Source organism: Heteronotia binoei, chromosome 2 (assembly GCF_032191835.1).
Source record: "Heteronotia binoei isolate CCM8104 ecotype False Entrance Well chromosome 2, APGP_CSIRO_Hbin_v1, whole genome shotgun sequence".
In the NCBI taxonomy this organism is placed as follows: Eukaryota; Metazoa; Chordata; class Lepidosauria; order Squamata; family Gekkonidae; genus Heteronotia; species Heteronotia binoei.
Genome location: NC_083224.1, coordinates 37,062,418 through 37,081,800, shown reverse-complemented (window position 1 = coordinate 37,081,800; position 19,383 = coordinate 37,062,418). Strand labels below are relative to the sequence as shown.

General features: G+C 41.1%; 1 protein-coding gene across 1 annotated transcript in view; it reads left to right on the top strand.

Annotated features, from left to right (window-relative positions):
- The first annotated feature begins 1,940 nt into the window (after positions 1–1,940).
- The window catches only part of BCAS4 (breast carcinoma amplified sequence 4), an 82,465-nt gene continuing 65,022 nt past the window's right edge, over positions 1,941–19,383 (top strand). The window contains exons 1-2 of the mRNA XM_060233236.1: positions 1,941–2,270; positions 16,118–16,189. Of these exons, the coding sequence (XP_060089219.1) occupies positions 2,058–2,270; positions 16,118–16,189 (285 nt within the window). The 5' untranslated portion in view covers positions 1,941–2,057. The remainder of the gene's footprint in view (positions 2,271–16,117; positions 16,190–19,383) is intronic.

The following is a 19,383-nucleotide window of genomic DNA, read 5'->3' as shown; positions in this document are numbered from 1 at the left end:
GGAGAATTCTTTACAGTCCTGCTGGTTTACAATTACCACCACCCACAAAAGGCCACATATTTCAGTTTGGCCAACTGTTTCTACTTATTGTATGAGCTGTTTCCAATGAGACCATGTAAATAAGATCCCTGTCTTAAGACACACCCATCCTTAAAGAAGGACTGCACATATGCTAGTCTGAAATTAGATGATAAATAACATTTTTGGTCTCTCTTGCTGCTTCTAAACTTATGTTATAGTTTTTGCTGATGCTGTGTTTTAGTGTAATTCTCTTTCCTTGTAAGCTACCTTCACTGCTAGTCAAAGTAGAAAGGCAAATGAATATTTCATGACAAACTTATCTACTTAGCTGTCAAGTGTCTGATCTTCTGGTGGATATTTTCATTATCCACAGTAGAAGTGATGCACACCTCAGTGGGTCACCCTTCTTTAATGGCGTTTTTGTGAATAAGGGGACCTGACGGCTCGTTTAGTTAAAAAAAAAAAGCTACTGGAATGCCCACTCCTCGCCCTTCTCAGCTGAAAAAAAAGCTACTGGAATGCCTACCTACACTGACTCCATACACTGTATGGCTATCATGTTTGCTGTATACATGTGTAAATTCTACAGCAAACATGTAAAACATAAATGACAAATATAAATTCTGAAATGCCTGTGATTATACATTTGGAAGTTCAGATTGGACTATGGCTCTCCAAAACATATTCCCATGAGTTCAGTGGACAGGTGCCTCTCACCCACACTTTATGTTTACTGCAGAAAATGCTGGAGTACCTGTGGCAAAGATAACTGCCATATAAGCTGAATTTAGTAGTATGCCAACTATTGTTCTGGAGTCTTGTGGCACTTGAAAAACAAACTACATATTATTCCAGTAGAAGATTTTGTAGACTAGAGCTTACTTCTTTAGATGCAATAAGTGGATCCTAACTATGCAGTTGTTTTATGAAGAACAAAACACAGTAGGACCAAAGGGTCATAAAATGCAGGCAGTAATTATGTAACATACTGATGTAAAATTAAATAAAATCAAGAAAAATACAGAGAACGTTCACTAGTTAAGCAGCTAGTTGACCCATCTAGTGTGGGTGTCACCTAGGCTCGCAAATAAAGAAACATCTGTTTTCCCCTGACTAGGTTTGCATTTCACATCATTACATTTAACTTGGTCCTTCTGCATTTTACAGCCCCTTTATCCCATTCACCCTCCCCCATTTTCATATAAAATGACTGCAAACACATTATAAAAGTTTTTCTGTTCTTGAATGGCCTGTGGGCCATAGACTGACTGACACTCGCAGCATCTGAAGAGGCCAATTCTCCCACATTTTTGCTGAATTAAAACTCAGACTTTGAGGTACCATAATACTACTTTAATTGTTTTAAAAAAAGCCCAGCAGGAACTCATTTGCCGATTAGGCCACACCTCCTGATGCCAAGCCAAATTGCGTTCCAGAGTGTTCCTGCACAAAAAAAGCCCTGAGTATCCACAAATCGCTGGATACTGTATAGTTGCACTACAACAATGATTGAAATGTATCCACACAGGAAAATACAAGTATGAATGACTGGGATTCAGCAACATCCAACGATCTGTGAATTAAATTTAAAACTAATTGCTCCTTAAGGTCATAGAATATTGGAGTCGGAAGGTGCCTCCGGGGTCATCTAGTCCAACCCCAGAAGTCTATTTAATATTTATTTGCAGGCAATGCCTTTTCTTTTTTTTTAACACTAAGTCTGAACCAATTCAGCGCAGTTCAGCACATTACCCTTCCTCTCAGACTCAGCGCGGCACAGGATTGGCACCTGAAGTGAGTCATCCCCCAGCATCAAGAGCAGCACGCGCTGCTCTTCTTCGCCTCAGGAATCATTTTTGGCGGGCGCGCCGTTCTGAGCCGGCCGCACTAGGGGGAGCCCCAACCTTGCTTGCGGGAAACCAACACCCGGAGGAGCGGCTTTGCCTCAGCCGGCCGCCGGGACTCAGAAGCGGTCGCAGGACTTGCCGCTCACGGTCGCCCTTTTGCTAGAGGTCTCGGGGCCCTGGAAATCCGCCATGAGCGGCGCCGCTGAAGAGCAAGAGTCCTCCGTCGCCTTGAGACGCGCCTCATTACCTTCAAGCGGCGACTGGGCGGCACAGGAGGAAGAGCGCAACGGACAGCCCCTGAGGAGGGCTGAGGGGGAGGCGGCGGCGGCGGAAGCAGCGGCAGCAGAAGACAGCGAGACGCGGCAGTTCGCCCTGTGCCTGGTCCTTGAGGCGGGGGCGGAGGTAAGCGAGCCGGGATGTGGGCGGGCGATAGTCGTGGCCTGAGGGCTGTGGCCCTGGATGCCGAAGCGGTCTTGGCAGCTCTCCGCAATGGCGGGGAGGGAAAGGACCAGGAATTTGGCGGCAGGAGGTGTGTGGGGCGTTTGGGAGGGGTTTTTAAAGGGTCACGCTAGTCGAGGAGCAACCCGCATGGGGTTGTAGTCGGATTGTGTAGTCACTGGTGCCTCGTGAGACGGGATTAGGCTGGAGACAAAGAAAACGCTTCTTGATGTGTAAAAAAAAAATTCACCTTACTGGTTTTATTTTATGAACAAAACAGTAGACAAGTAGTACCTTTAAGACCAACTAAGTTTTATTCAGAATATAAGCTTTCGTATGCTCTAAGCAGACTTTATCAGACCAAAATGGAAGTCTGATGAAGTCTGCTTAGAGCATACGAAAGTTTACATTCTGAATAAAACTTAGTTGGTCTTAAAGCGGCAACTTGTCTGCTGCTTTGTTCTGTTGCTTCAGACCAACACGGCTGCCCACTTGGATTTATTTTATGAAGTATGCTTTGGTTCACAAATGTCATGGCATCCTTAATAAGCTTTTGGTATGCTATACCTTTTTGAGGGGGCTGTCCCCTCTTCCCCCAAAAAGGTGGATCAGGAGTTCAGTCACTTAACAACGTTCATCGTCAGCTTTCCTGAAGTCAGATTCAGGTAGGTAGCCTTGTTGGTCTGAAGCAACAGACTGAAGTTTGACTCCAGCACAGCCCCTTTAAAACCAACAAAGTTTAATTCTGGGTATAAGTTTTCTGGTGCATGCACACTTCATCAGATACAAGATTCCTGAATGACAGTGCTCTTGAAACCTGGTGATGGAGGAAGCTTTGCTTTGAGGGTGTCCTTGATCTCCGGTTTAACTTTGCAGGAGTAAACTGGCTCCCTCTGTGAAGAAGTATGCATGCATACGAAAGCTTACATTCTGAATAAAACTTTGTTGGTCTTAAAGGTACCATTGGACTCAAACTTTGTTTTGCTGCTTCAGAACAACATGGCTACCCACCTGAATCCCTCTGTGAAGTTATCAGAAAGGAGGTGGTAGAGGAGTTTTGCCACAGTGGTCTGGAACAAAAACAAGCAAACAAAAAACCCTGCAAGACAAAAGTGTCACTATTATGCTTTTGATGAACATAGAACAAAATCAGCACAGCAGACAATTAAAGCTGGATGTTGAAGAGTTGGAGAAGGAATAGGCAGAAAAAACATTATTCTTTACACAGAGAGTGACTAAAATGTGAGATTCACTGCTAGTGATGGCTGTAGGTTTTTATTTTTTGTCATCAGGACACAGCTGACTTATGGTGACCTGGTGGATTTTTCAAAGTAAGAAGTGTTTGTAGGTCATTTGCCACTGTCTGCCTTTACTTAACATAAGAACATAAGAGAAGCCATGTTGGATCAGGTCAGTGGCCCATCCAGTCCTACGCTCTGTCACACAGTGGTCAAAAACCCAGGTGCCATCAGGAGGTCCACCAGTGGGGCCAGGACACTAGAAGCTTTCCCAGTGTTGCCCCCTCACCCAAGCACCAAGAATACAGAGTATCACTTGCCCCAAACAGACAGTTCCATCTATACCTTGTGACTAATAGCCGCTGATGGACCTCTGCTCCATATGTTTATCCAATCCCCTCTTGAAGCTGTCTATGCTTGTCGCTGCCACCATCTTCTGTGGCAGTGAATTCCATGTGTTAATCACTCTGGGTGAAGAAGTATTTCCTTTTTATCTGTTCTAATCCAACTGCTCAGCAATTCCATTGAGTGCCCACAAGTTCTTGTATTGAGAGAAAGTACTTCTTTTTCTACCTTCTTTATCCCATGCATAATCTTGTAAACCTCTATCATTGTCACTCCTTAGTTGTCGTTTCTGCAAGCTAAAGAGCCCCAAGCGCTTTAAACTTCATAGGAAAAGTGTTCCAACCCTAAATAATCTTGGTATTCCTTGGTGGTCTCCCATCCAAATATTAACCAGGGTTGACCTTGCTTAGTTTCTGATATCTGATGAGATCAAGCTAACCTGGGCCATCCAGGTCATGGTGGCCACAGGCATAGGCAGCTTTAAAAGGGGATTAGACTAATCCATGGAGGATGGGTCTATCAGTGGCTTCTAGCCATGTTGACTAAAAGGAACCACCATATTCAGAGGCAGTAAACCTCTGAATACCAGTACCAGGAAACAACATAAGGGGGTGGACTAGATGATCCTGGAAGGTACCTTCCAGCTCTTTGATTCTAACTATGTACAGGTGCTTACCTCCTGTGGTAAAAATATATTTCATCAAGGCATTAAATGGGAGTATAAAAGACGAGAGGGGCGAAAGTTGCACTATTCATTGTAAATGGAGACTAGCTTACATTTGTAATGTATATTATGTTTAATATGTATAATTTATTCTCAAATTGAGGACCCTGTGACTGTTCTGGTACTGCTGAGCTTTTATTATCAAGGGAGTAATTTTGAGAAGTAGTTACTCCTTTCAGAAGTGAAAGCTTATGTATTGATATTTGCATATTAGTTTTTAATACTTTGAAATTCTTCTCGTTTTAACTGTGTACCACATAGGCTACCAGCAATTTCCAACCACTAAAATTTTGCTGGGATCTTTCTGTAAACCATGGGGATGTTCTGTGATTCATCCAGAATTCTTCAATTAAAACTGTAGTGTGGTTTTACTTGAATATGCTTGTCTGGATGAAGCTCTGTTTTCTGGAGGCCTTTTTCAAGAGCAAGCACTGGACTGAGTCTTAGAATTAACTAATTGAGATGACAGAACAGCGTTTGAGTCCAGTGGCACCTTTAAGACCAACATAATTTAATTCTGGGTATGAACTTTTGGTTGCATGCACCCTTCTTCAGATAAATTGGAACAAATGTGCATGCACCTGAAATTTTATACCCAGAATTAAACTTTGTTGGTCTTAAAGGTGCCACTGGACTCAAACTTTGTGCTGTTGTTTCAGACCACCATGACTGCCAACCTGAATTTAGCTGAGAAGGATGGCAGAGCCATTTGTTTAAACCTAGATTGTAGCAATAACAGCAAAAGGAGTGGAAGGTGTGACATGCACAGTTGAAGGGAAATGGAATCCTCCCTCCCAAGCCAGGCTGCAATAACAAATTGAACCTGACTGAAAGAACAAGATATGGGTTCAGTAGCATCTTAAAGACCAACGCAGACTACAATCTTTAATGAGTCACTTTGTCAGATACACACTGGAAGAAATACAAATGGAAGAACAATGAAGGGTTGAAGGAAATATTGACTCTCAAAACCTTATACTCCCAGAATCTTGTTGGGCTCTAAGGTTATACTGGACTCAAATATAGCTGTTCTCCTGTAGACCAGCTCAGCTACCTCTACTGTAGACTAACACAGCTACCCTCTGAGAGTATCTTCAAGTGGAAGAAATACAATTGAGGCTGGTGGGGGGAACTTCCCCCAGAGTTACCGGCATGATGACATCACCCAGAAGTGACATCATCATGCCAGCGATGGCGCACGGTGGCCACTCTAGGCATTTTCAGGAAAACTCTATGGTTTTCCTGGACACTCTAGCCATTTGGGAGGGAAAAACTCTGTGTTACAATAGGTACCATAGAGTTTTCACCTCTCAAATGGCTAGAGCATCCGGGAAAACCATAGAGTTTCCCCGGAAACGCCTAGAGCAGCCGCGAGCAACGTAATTGGTGCAATGATATCACTTTTGAGAGGCAACTCAAAGCTGAATGGGGAAAACCTAACTCTAATCGCCAGTTTCCTGGTTTTGTAAAAAAGTTATATGATTTGCCTGTTTTTGCAAATGAGATGTTACAAGTTCCAGTGGTGGATGCGCCAGTGACTGCACTTCAGAACCCGGGCTTGTTGTCAGAAGATGGTCATGGTTCCATCAGAGACAATTGGGACAAGAAGATCGATCTGGCTCTAAAAAGATCTCACGAGGTGGTAACCATGGTAATAAAGGCATGTACAGCGTCCTCCATTGTATCCAGAGCAGCTATAGTCTGGGCTAGGAGGCTTTCTCAGCTGTTACCAGAAAACAATAAGAAGTTAATGGAGGGAACCTCTAGGCTGCTTAAAGCAGCGGAATTCACGGCCAACGCTTCCTTAGACGCACTCACCTTTTGTTCAAGAGGTCTGGCCTCAGGGGCAGTAACCAGAAGAGGCATCTGGCTGAGAGCATGGCCCACAGACAACCAATCCAAGCAAATCGTGATATCTTACCCGTTTCAAGGAGAAAAACTGTTTGGTAGTGCCTTAGACAAGATTTTAGTGAAAACTAAAGACAAAAAGAAGACCATGTTAAAGAACCTTTGGAGAACTGATAGAAGAGGTTTTTATTCTCAGCCATTTTGTTCCTCACACACCTTGGCCAGACCAAGACCTTATTCAGATAACAAGAGATCATATTGGAATCAACCAAGACAACCCTTCAGAAAAGGATTCAACAATCCTAGATTCCCCAAACAGAACTCAGATCGTAGGGACAAACAGGAACGGGAATCAAAGTTTAACAAGGCGTGACTGGACTTCAATTCCGGTAGGGGGAAGACTTCAGTATTTTCAAGACGCCTGGAGGCTTCCCAGACAGACTGCTGGACATTAGAGATGGTCTCTTGCGGTTATGCAATAGAATTCAAAAACACCCCACCGGAACGTTTCCTAGTATCCCCGATCCGAAAGAATTTGGTAAAAAGATCAATAACAAACAAGGCCATCACACATCTCCTAGAAATCCATGCTATAAAATATGTGCCAGCAGATCAGGTGGGTCGAGGCGTATACTCAATATTCTTCACGGTCCTCAAGAAGAATGGGGATTGGAGAGCAATACTCAACCTAAAGTTTCTCAACAGATTCATTCGACTTTGGCACTTTCTCATGGAGACCCTGAAGTCAATCACAGAGGCCCTACAACCAGGAGAGTTCCTCACATCATTGGATCTTATGGAAGCTTATCTCCACATTCCAATCCTACTATCCCATCAGCGGTTCCTTTGATTCTGCGCGGGACACAGACATTTCCAATTCAGAGCACTTCCCTTCGGCCTAGCCACAGCCCCCAGAGTCTTCACAAAAGTGATGGTGAACATGGTGGCTCATCTCAGGCAACAGGAGATTCATGTTCATCCATACCTAGATGACCTTTTGATCAGGTCAGTGTCCAATCAGAAAGCTCTATCAGACGTCCAAACAACCATCTGGTGTCTACAGGAATATGGTTTCCTCATAAAGCTAGCCAAGAGTTCCCTAGAGCCTACACAATGGCTAGAACATCTGGGGATGATCATAGACACATGAAAGAACTCTCTCTTTCTCCCGAGCAACAAGATCCAAAAAACCAAGCAGCTCGTGAATCTGGTCATTCAGAATGCTCACACTCCATTATTGACATTAGCCAAATTGATGGGCCTACTTATTTCAAACATAGACGCAGTTCAATGGGGCAGACTACATATGAGACTTTTACAAAGCTTGCTCCGTCCCCTTCAGTACCAGATCATGGAAAAGCAGAATCCACAGATCAAGGTCACACTAGAGGTCAAGAAGTCCTTGATGTGGTGGTCCAAGGACTCCAATCTTCGACAAGGGAGAGTTTACTACCTTCCCAGAGAGTTCACGGATGCCAGTCTGTCAGGATGGGGAGCAACACAGGGACGCTGGTCAACGTCAGAGGCTCAACTCCCAATCAGTGTTTTAGAGTTAGGAGCAATCCGTCTAGCCCTACTATTCTTCAGCGATCTAGTGTGGAAACGACATGTTCTAATACGAACAGACAACATGGCTGCAAAGTCCTACCTGAACCACCAGGGGGGGATCGAGATCCTCAGCTCTATCCAGAGAAGCAAAGACACTATTCAACTGGGCAGAACACCACCTTCTGTCCATCAGGGCAGAACACATCAAGGGCATTACCAACATCCAAGCAGATTGGCTCAGTCGAATGACCATACAACCTGGAGAATGGAGATTGAAGACGTCAGTATTCCAACAGATAGTCGAACAGTTTGGTCAACCGGTCGTGGATCTGTTTGCTTCTCACATCAATTATCAAGTACCATCATTTTACACCAGGTTTTTTTTCATCTGGCCGCAGCGGCAATGGATGCTCTGACAGGGATTTGGCCTCAGGGACTTCTGTATGCCTTCCCTCCGATTCCGGTGCTATCAAGATTCCTTCGTCAGGTACAACAACAGAAAACACAAGTTATCCTAGTAGCTCTGTGGTGGCCACGACACCCATGGTTCTCTTCTATTCAAAAGCTATTGACCATTCAACCCCTGCGGTTGGAGATCCTTCCAGACATGTTGACACAGGGCCCAATCTGGCATCCACACCCAGAATGGCTGCAGTTGACCGCGTGGAAATTGAACGGTCTACATTCCTGAAGTTAGGTTACTCTTCAGAGATTACTAATACATTATTGGCCTCCAGAAAGGAGTCCACCACCAGCATTTACAATGCTACTTGGAAAGCGTTTCATAGGTGGTGCCGAAGGAAAGCAAGGGATCCACTTAACTCTTCAATTCAATACATTTTGGAATTCTTGCAAGATGGGCTACAATCTGGTCTGAAACCAGCCACTTTACGTAGGCAAGTAGCAGCATTATCCTCTGTATTGGGACTGATACAGGGCAAAAATGTTTCCAGACACGCACACGTACAAAGATTCTTACGGGGGGCCACACTCAAGTGTCCTCCACAAACACACAGGTTTCCAACATGGCATTTACACACTGTCTTGTCTGCACTCACAAAATCACCCTTCGAGCCTTTACAGGACATTTAGCTAAGATGGCTATGTTTGAAGACCATTTTCTTGATAGCGTTCACATCAGCAAGAAGGGTTTCGGAGATTAATTCTTTGTTTGTAAAGAAAGAACTCTGTATTTTTCACAAAGACAAAGTGGTTCTTTGTACAAATCCTGCCTTTCAGCCCAAGGTTGTATCTAAATTTCACAAATCACAGGAACTACATTTGCCATCATTCTGTCCAGACCCTAAACATCCTAGGGAATGAATGTGGCACAATTTAGATGTTAGACGTTGCCTGAAGGCATACTTAGTCAGGACAGAACCAATTCAGAAGACGGATGCCATGTTTATCAACATTATGCAACCAAGGTTGGGCCAGAAGATGTCAACCTCAGCCATCAGTTATGCTATTAAGCAATGCATCATGGAAGCTTATAGAGCAGTGAAATTAGAAGTACCCAAAAGGATTACAGCACATTCAGCCAGAAATGCAGCAACTAATGCAACCTTTAACAAATATGCTTCAGTGGACGAAGTGTGCAAGGCTGTGACATGGTCTTCCATTTCAGCATTTGTTCGACATTACAAATTAAACACTTATAGTTCAGCATTTGGCAGAAAAGTTTTACAACATGTATTACTAGAAGAGAGCGATGCCCCACCCAGTCATTAATCTACTGCTATAGGAGTACCCAAGATGGCCTCCGACTCAGAGGGAGAACAACCATTGGTACTTACTGTGAGGGGTCATTCTCCTCTGAGTACAGGAGAACATCTTGCCCCCAACATCGCATCGCTCATACTAGGGTCTGTTCTGCCATATCTATATCTATTACACTTTTTCTTGCTGCTTCACTGTTCTTTTCTATTATGCCTTTAGCATATTAACTGACTGTTATTAATGTTATTACTATTATTACTGTTTCATTCTTCTGAGTAAGGTTGATAGTTTAGAAACTGCTTCTCGGAGTATCCCAACTGAGGAGATCTGGGTACTCTAGGGTCAAGGAAGAGGAAGAAGAATTATTCTATTTCCTGCCTCCCTGACAAGATGGTGGAAAGCACCCAAGATGTCCTCCTGTACCCAGAGGAGAATGACCCCTCACGGTAAGTACCAATGGTCGGTTTTTAATAAATTGATGGCGGAATACAACAGCAGTGAATCTATCATTAGCTCAGCATTCAGCGAAGGCCATCTTAAAAAGAGTAGTCTTGCAGGCCCTGCGGAATTGTGGAATGCCCTGCACTTTCATGTTCACAAACCATCTGGCATTGCTTTGACTGCTGACTTTCCAAAAAGATTGTACAAAATACACTTGGAAAGATTGCAGCAAAGCAGGGGGATGGGGGAAATGGAACTAAGACAAATAAGAGGATGCCAAATAGAGAGGGCCAGTTTGGTGTAGTGGTTAATTGTACAGACTTATGTGGGAGAATCAGGTGTGATTCCCCACTCCTCCACTAACTGCTGGGATGGCCTTGGGTCAGCCATAGCTCTTGCAGAGTTGTCCTTGAAAGGTCAGCTTCTGGGAGAGCTCTCACAGCCCCACCTACCTGATAGGATGTTTGTTGTGGGGGAGGAAGGTAAATGAGATTGTGAGCAACTCTGTGATTCAGAGTGGAGGGAGGAATATAAACCCAATATCTTCTCCTTCACCACTCCAGAAAATAGTTCTACTGTAAGGAAGCTAAGGCAAAACAAAACATCCATGTGGAAACAGCCATAGTCATTTAAATTGATATCTGGCATTCAGGCTTAGAAAGAAGATGGATTTGACATGGGAAATGCAAATTCCCCACTTATTTATAAAATCTACCCAATTGCCTTGGACAAGTCACCTCTCAGCTTAAACCTGCCATGCACATTTCTCTGAACTCCTTGGAGGAAAAACCTGAAATGGATGGATGATTAAAAAACCACCTTAATGTTTTTCAGTTGCTTTTTAACATTTTTTCACACTAAATAGTTCATGGTTTCCTGTATACTTGTACCAACATTTTTTAAAATACTTGGGACAGTTCTAACAATCCCTGTATGAAGTTCTGTATGCTTCCACAGTTGACAGTCTATAGGCAATTGTGACTTCTTGAATCACATTCTTCATTGTTCAGATTACATTTCACATTGTACCTCTGCATACTGGCTCCTTTTTTACAGCAGTCTCCCACCTTCACACTGGGATAGAAATATTCATGGATTTCCATTCTTCTATCTGGCAAGGGAACTTGGATGCTCAAAAGGTCATACCCCCAAAAAATCTTTTTGATCTGTAAGGTGCTACTTGACTCAAATCTGGCTGTTAAATATTCAGGACTCTTATAGCAGCTGCTATAGCAAGTGTGGGTAAGCTGGTCGTGGAATTGAGGATATATGGGAGTTACTGGACTGTCATCTTGATCTTTTGGGTCTAAAAGGTAATGACTAAGGGATTGCAAGTGAACCAGAACAGCCACAATGAAGATCACAGATCTCCATGACTCTGTAAAAGATAAATAGTACAGATGTGCAGCCATGGTTTGGACCAGGTTTACAAGAGAGGGGAAGAAGCAGTTTAACTGTCCAACTTCTGCTTTGTTTCACTCATGATTGGACTTCCTTTGCTGCTATCACTGTTTTAGAAAAAAACCTGTCTGTACTTCCTTTAGAACTTGTAATAACAGTGTTAGCAGGATTACATCTCCTCTCCCCCGCTTTCTGGGATTCCCCCAATTCAAATACAGACCATGTCTGTTTCAGCCCATAGTTCAAGTACTACGTCATTCAGTGTATGTATGCATGTACTGTTGATTTCTCCCCCTCTACATTCAGTCCAGTTTACTTTTTATAAGTACGGGATGAGTGCATTAACATGTATTAGATCCCAGTGAGTACATGCAGTGGAGAGAATTGTTAGATCAGTGTGATACCATAAGCTTACATACAGAGATGTTGCACAATTTGTTTTACAATGCTGGTATCTTCTTCTGAGGAGTACTGCTTCTCACATGTTTGATTTAGTGCTAAAGCATTTAACTAGCACTGTGTGAGGCTCCCATGTGAATATGCCCTTTGTCTCCAGATTGCTGGCTCTATGACTTATCGTTTATATAGGCCTGTAAAGCCACATTTTATAAGCAGTGCATCAAAGCAGGAGATAAAATTCTCTCAGTGGAAGCCAACTACACTCTCGTATGAAAAGTGAGTTTTGAAAGCATGGATGGGCTCAGAGTTACTGTAGAATGCATTTTTTCCCCACACCACTCAAGCGTTTATTATTGTCTTATTTATTTAAGTAATCTATTGGTCATCTTTCTGTTAATATTGTACGCTTCCTTATACAGTTGTACCACTGATCCATGCTGTTTAGTGTTGTCTGTTCTGTCATGCAGTCACTCTGCACGATGTCAGGCACATAATGTTCTTGAGGACCCGAAGATGCCAGGAACTGAACCTGGGATCTTCTGTAAGCATGTGCTCTACCACTGAGTAATGATTCCTCTCATACACTTAAGGTGATGTACAAAAACGTGTGGAGCATGTTGAAATATAATACATGCACAGTCTACTGTGAATTTTTTAAGTGTTTTTAAGATTCATGTTTAATAAGGATACACAAGATCCCTATGGTAATACAACTGGAACATGTTGTGGATCTTTATAAGAAAACTCATGTTTCCATAGGAACCAGCTTTCTTTTACATTCAGGCCTCCAAATCTGCAACTGCATAAACTGTTGGCTTTTTATAATGGCCAGGGCTTTTTTTGTAGCAGGAACTCCTGCTACAAAAAAAGCCCTGATAATGGCAGTGAAGAAAAGGTATTGCTCCTTGAATCAAAAGTAATCAAGATCTCTCTCTCTCACACACACACACACGTTTGTTTGTTTGTGTGTGTGTTTTTGCCCCAGCTTGGATGCTGTTGGGAAGTAATTTTTTTCCTGCTTCCCCGTAACATTGTGGTGCTTTTATGTACCTTCTGAATTTTCAGACTTTCCTGTGATCTTTCTCAGATTTCCTTTGCTTTTGGGAAGGATCATGGCAAGGCTGGGGTGATGTTCATGTTGATGAGAAAGTCTGTATTTTTTTTTTTTGTTCCCAGTCACATTGTTGCTATTTTCCCAGCCCTGCTCCCCAAAAGTGACCATTCCTCACCTCCACCCACTGGAGGGCTTTAAAAAAAATGGCAATTCAATATCATGATACCATTATAAAGTTATAACAAATGTACCTGAGTTCATCAGTAGGTCTCTAACCTTTTTTGATTACGGAGATATGCCTTTCCCCTTATATTTCCATAATGAAAAAAGACAGGAGGGTATTTTTTAAAAGACGTGAGTTGGGAATTCAGAACAAGATAGATCGGTATAATATTCAGTTTCCAATTTAAAAAAACACTGAAAAATCCTCTGGTGATACAGGGGTATGGCAACTGGCAGGGAACTGGGATAGGAAAAATATAGGGACACCTTCCCCTTGGAAGCCCTTTTGCCACTGCAATATATTGGCAGCCCGGCAGCAATAGGGAAACCACCCAAGCCCATCCCCCAGGTGGAAAACACCCAGGCCTTTACAAGGAGAGCTTTTCTCTAGCTAAAATGGAAGCCAAAACTTTTTAAAAGGTGGTATTGTTTTTAGCTCAGACTTAGCCAGTGATTAATTATGTTTTATTTTTTCCTATGCACACTCTAAATGATTATGTTAATAAAATCTAAGAACTAGAAGAGTTTGAGTGGTCACTTAGTCTTGCTATTCAGAGCACAGCTATGCACCTATGATTCATTTACTTAAATCTCATAGGGTTGGATCCAGCCAACGTTTCTCATTCAGTCTCACTGAATCCCACTCCTTACTATAGCTGCCAACCAGCCATGCAGCGTGATCCCCACATCACCTTTTTAGTGGTCAAAGAAAGCCTCCATCTCCATTTTTCACCAGTAGAAAAAGGTGGTTGGATCTAACCCACAGATAAAAAGTCTTGGTCAAAATACACAGGATGCTGGAGTGTATTTTCAAACTGCACAAGTTGTAATGTTGAGACACCTTGAATGTGAAATTAAAGTTCTGAGTACTGGTTAGAAGCCATAACAACAGTATGGTAGTACTACTAGCATAAATCACCATTCTCCCACCTGCCCAGTTCCCTAACTATTGTTGCCTAAAGCAATAATACTGCCTATCCTTGCTTTCTTATGATTCTCTATAATCTGGGATCAGTTTTTGTTTGCTGGTGCAGTTTTACATACTTGTATTTCCCCCCTCTCCAGTGTATTCAGTTGATGGCCACAATAATTCAATGATAGGTTATCAAAAACTTTTAATTAACCAGACCTTTTCTGTTACAATTCTTTTTAAAAATTCTTTGTTGAAAAATTGTTCTGTGAAATTCAAAAACTTGCAAACACAGTTCATTGAAAGGCATTATAAAGCATTTGGGATTATGCTTGTCCCTGAGAACTGCTCTGGGAAATTGTTTTTCACTTGCAGTAAGAGATGTGTTGCACAAATTTTCAAATTATGTGGGAGACTTTTTCCAGCTGGCTTAAAAGTGTGCTGCACCCAATACAACAAAGAGTCCTGAGGCACCTTAAAAGACTGACATGTTGATTGTGGCATGAGTGCTCATGAACCAGGACCCCCTTGACTTGGTTTGCAAACCCAATAGCCTTCAAGGTTTAACTCTTTCCATGAAATGCCTCATGCATAAGATGTCTCTAATTTTATTTATTCTATGTGATGTGCCAATTATAATGTGTACAGGCAGTCCAGACATAGTTCACATGACTTACAAAAATGAGAAACCATACCCAAGTTAATCATGCTAACAGTTTAAGGGCCAGAATCCATTTCAGAAAGATTGTTGGACTTCAGAAAAGTAATACTAAAGAGCAATCTGAAAAAAATACAAATCTCAGTGGAGCTTTACAAAAATGGTTTTCATGGTGCTAATAAACTGTTATGTTCTGACAGAATACTATTTTATTTTGTCACTTTCCAGATCATCTAAAAACTCTGCTCTAAACTTGGACCTCACCATATTTATTTCTGATTACTCATTTACACATGAGAAAAGAACAGTGTGTGTGTGCGTATTTCTCTCCTGATATTAATCTGAATCTGCAAATATTGTGGATTTTTAAAAGCCTAGTAATGTATCTTATGCAAACATTGCAGTAGTACTCAGATGACCTAGATCTGCGGTTTTGTTCATGTGTGCTAGAGAGAGAGAGAGAGAGAGGCAATGTCTGCACTAGCCATAAGAAGACACCAAGATCAATAAAGAAAGGTAATTGAATGTACACTGTCTTTCTTTTCTTGAATCCACTCCAGATTTTTAATGTGCTTGAGTATCCTGGGACCTGAAGTTGTTGTCTGAAGAGCAAATTTGAACAAAATGTAAATATTCCATTAAAAATGTGCTGTAGTTCTGAAGTTTTATCAGTACTGAGGAGAATAATACCTTATAAAAAGTTTAACGAAATAAGTAAATAAAAAAATTTGAACTTGCAAATATTCGTATTTCTTTGTGTCCCGTCAGTTTAAGTAAAAACAATTTTTTTTGTAAAGCTCGAGATCTGTATTTTTTCAGCTCTAATATTGTTTTTCTGATGTCTAGCAATTTTTCTGAAATTGATTCTGGCCCTTAAATAGTTAGCATGATTGACTTAAATATGGTTTCCCATTTTTGTAAGTCATTTGAACTATGCCTTGACTGTCCGTACACTTGATTGGTACATCACTGGGAATATATAAAACTAGAGATATTTTATGTATGGGAGATTTCATGGAGAGAGTTAAATTTTGAAGGCTATTTGGCTTGCAAACCTTAACATAGTTCTTGAAAAAAGTTTGTCTTTTCCATGTATTATTCATTACATAATTCTTTGTTCTTTCATAACAGTCCATCTGATATAGAGCACATTGAAAATATAAACATTTATGTCAGAATTAAATTTTTATTTAAGAGGTATTGTTGTTTAACCTTATTGCATTGATGTTTGTTTATAGGAGCTAGTTCCTCTTCTTCATTTCACAGATGCAACTATCTTATATTATCTCTGTTTTTGTTTTCAGGTGCAGGAAGTAGAAGAGAGCATAGAAGGGATGTTAACAAAACTGGATGAGTTCTGTGGCATGACTGATATGGTATGTGTTTGCTCAACTCCTGTATACCTCAGAGATTGTAACTGTGTGTGTTCTCTCTATCTCTGGCTCCTGTGGAGGCCATCTTGTGAGTGATTTAGAAACCATGCAGCTCAGGCAAGGCAGCAGTCAGCCGTGGTGGGGAGAGGGAGTGAACACGAATACACACACACACACACACACTGTCTTACTTCCTGAGGGCAGCCATCTTGATAACTACTTTCCCTGAAATAGTTTTTATTACAGAGAGCAGTGATGGTTGAGCCACAAGGTGGCACTATGGTGTACTAATTTTTAAGGGCCTTGGCTTGTGCTCTCTGCTTGTAAATTTTATGTGCTCCACACATAGACCCCCGTGTGTGTGTGTGTGTTTGTGTGTGTGCACACATGCCCTTAGGAGCCTGGATCCTCTAATGGTTTTCTCAGCTGCTTAAACATTGCATACAGATTGATATTGGTTTTTCTGGGTTTTCCATGTTTTCTTCCTCCAGGTATCTAGAGAAGATAAGTCTCATGACATCTAATTTGTAGCAGCCCAAAGAGCAATTCAGGAGAATTTTCTTACCAGAGAGCTTGTATTTCTTATCTGAAGGAATATAAAGCACATTCTCACAAGGTTCAATTCTCTCTTGGCATGTATATTGGCTTCTTTCCAGTTGATGATCTGAGATATAGGATAGGTTGAACAGCACTATTGGTAATAGCATACTCATCTACATACCATATAAGCAAACACATTTGTAAAAAAAATCACAAACAGTTCAGCATAAGACACTTCCGTATATGGCAACATATGTGGAATTTTGCGCTGGTACTCTTTTAGGAGGTACTGTACAAATACATAAAGGAAATGATGGAATGTATCAGCTCAAACAAGGAGACGGTGCTGTAATGTCTTTTCAAGGAAGGTACTAAGTATTTTTGTAGTATGAGCACTATGTTGAAACAGTAAGCACTGTTTTTCTTTAACTGCTATGCAACCTAAAATTAGCATACTTACTGTTTTGATTCCGCTATCTGTAATTTTGCTATGGCAAGTAGTTTTTGTTTTTAAATAATTCTTATAATACTGTCTATATTTTAAATTGTATTTTAATTTTTTTTTACAGGTTACAAATTGAGAACAAATCTGTGCTTCCTTTTTAACCCACCCACTGTTTGAAGTGCTTACTTTAGCGCTTTTTGGCATGGTTTTCAATGTTATTTATATAACTATGAGAGATACAATGCTGCCCTAAGCAGAGTTATACCTTTCTAGGTCCCGATTGATTCCAGTGGACTTAGAAGTATGTAACTGCGTAGGGTTGCATGGATGAAATCTGTTTTGAGGATGAAATCTGTCAGCATTCTTGGGGATCCACAGATTCCATGGACCGTCTGAAAGAGCTATAGAAAATGGCATGTGTGTGTTTTGCTCATTTCACCATCCCTTATTTGATGCACAGTAAAAACTTTGTTATTGGTGTTTATTGGGAAATGGGGGTTGACAATCAGATATGCCAGATATACGAACTTATTGTTTCATCCTGCTCCTTAAACAGAAGAATCCACATTGACCAAATCCCACCCCATTGAGGGTGCCATAATAATGCCTAGCAGGAATTTTCCACTACCTTCCTAAGCCACAGAGCCATCCTACACAGCTGGGAGACAAGCAGGCCAGCTGCCCACTAGTCCTCTAGCAGAGCTGCTTCTGACAGCTTGAGGCAGGCTGAGGGGGAAACATAGGAGAATGTCAGCTATCAGTCCCAACTGTCAGAAGTCCAGCAGTTTATTTATTTACATTTGTAATAGTCTGCCTTTCTCACTTAGGTTTAAGGATTACACAGTTTGTCAACACATTCAACACAATGGGACATCCAGTAAACAATGCAATTTGATTTGGATTGCAGAAAACTGAAAACAAGCAGAAATATAAAACAAAGCATAACCATTTGAACACAACATATTAAACAATGCAGGATTTTACATAGTAGGAGCCTGCTTGCAGCAACAGACAGTACATAGTAGTATATGCATAGTCTCCAGCCCTTTGCCAAACATCTTTCTGAACCATTTCATGAAGCTGACCAGCTGAAGAAGGGGAGTGTGCATGTGCTAAAAGGTGGAGTGGTATCGTGGCTGAGGAGCTTGGTCTTTTGGCGGTGGCTGTTAACTGAATGTTCTGGATAATCAAGTACCTAATAACAAAGCTTTTCCTTTATTTTCTTTGTTGAGCAATCTGAAATATATGCATTTCTCTCAAGGGTTCCAAAGATTTATTGTGACCAATGTGGAGTAGTGTTTAAAATGTAAAGTAGAATCTAGTGGACCTAGATTCAAATCCTCACTCTGCATGGAAACATACTTGGGTGACCTTGATTCAGTCATACTCTCTCATCTACTTCATTTATTTATTTATTATTTTATTCGATTTATTTTATTTATTTTATTCGATTTATATCCCGCCCTCCCCACCGAGGCGGGCTCAGGGCGGCTTACAACAGAAAAAAGCTAACAAAGATCAATTTAAATACTTAATAATTATACAATAAAATACATAAAAACCTAAAAATAGATAAAACTCACATCGATATACACTATGCTACGTTTCCTTAAATCAGTCTTTCAAATTTTCCAGTATTCAATAATCTGATGTTCGAGATTTAATATTCAGGCATTCCGATCACAATTAATTATATGCCAACCGGAAGAGGGTTGTTTTACAGGCCCTGCGGAACTGTTCAAGGTTCCGCAGGGCCCTCACCTCCTCCAGGAGCTGTGGTGATATTGTGAGGATATCATTGTGGTGATATTGTGAGGATTAAATGGAGGAAAAGCCAGTGATAATGTGTGCTTCTTTGGGTCTTATTGAGAACAGCAAGATATAAATAGCTAAATAAATATTAACTGTTACAAGGGCATATATATCATTTTCTAGTATTGAACTTTTCACATAAAGTTTAAGGTATTGTTGTATATTGGAACTTTGAGCCACTGAAGAAATACTCTCAGCTTTGCTTTTTATTTTGAATTACTTATAGGGTGGACTTTCATTCAAACTTTTGACTGCTTAATGTTTTTTTCCCTTTTCAAATAAATTTTATTGAAATATACTGAACGCAATTACAAATCAAGTAAGAGCTGTAAAAGTACATAAACACTGGCTAAATTTACTGTGCTAATATTGCATAATTGACGTTTAGTACTATAGGAGG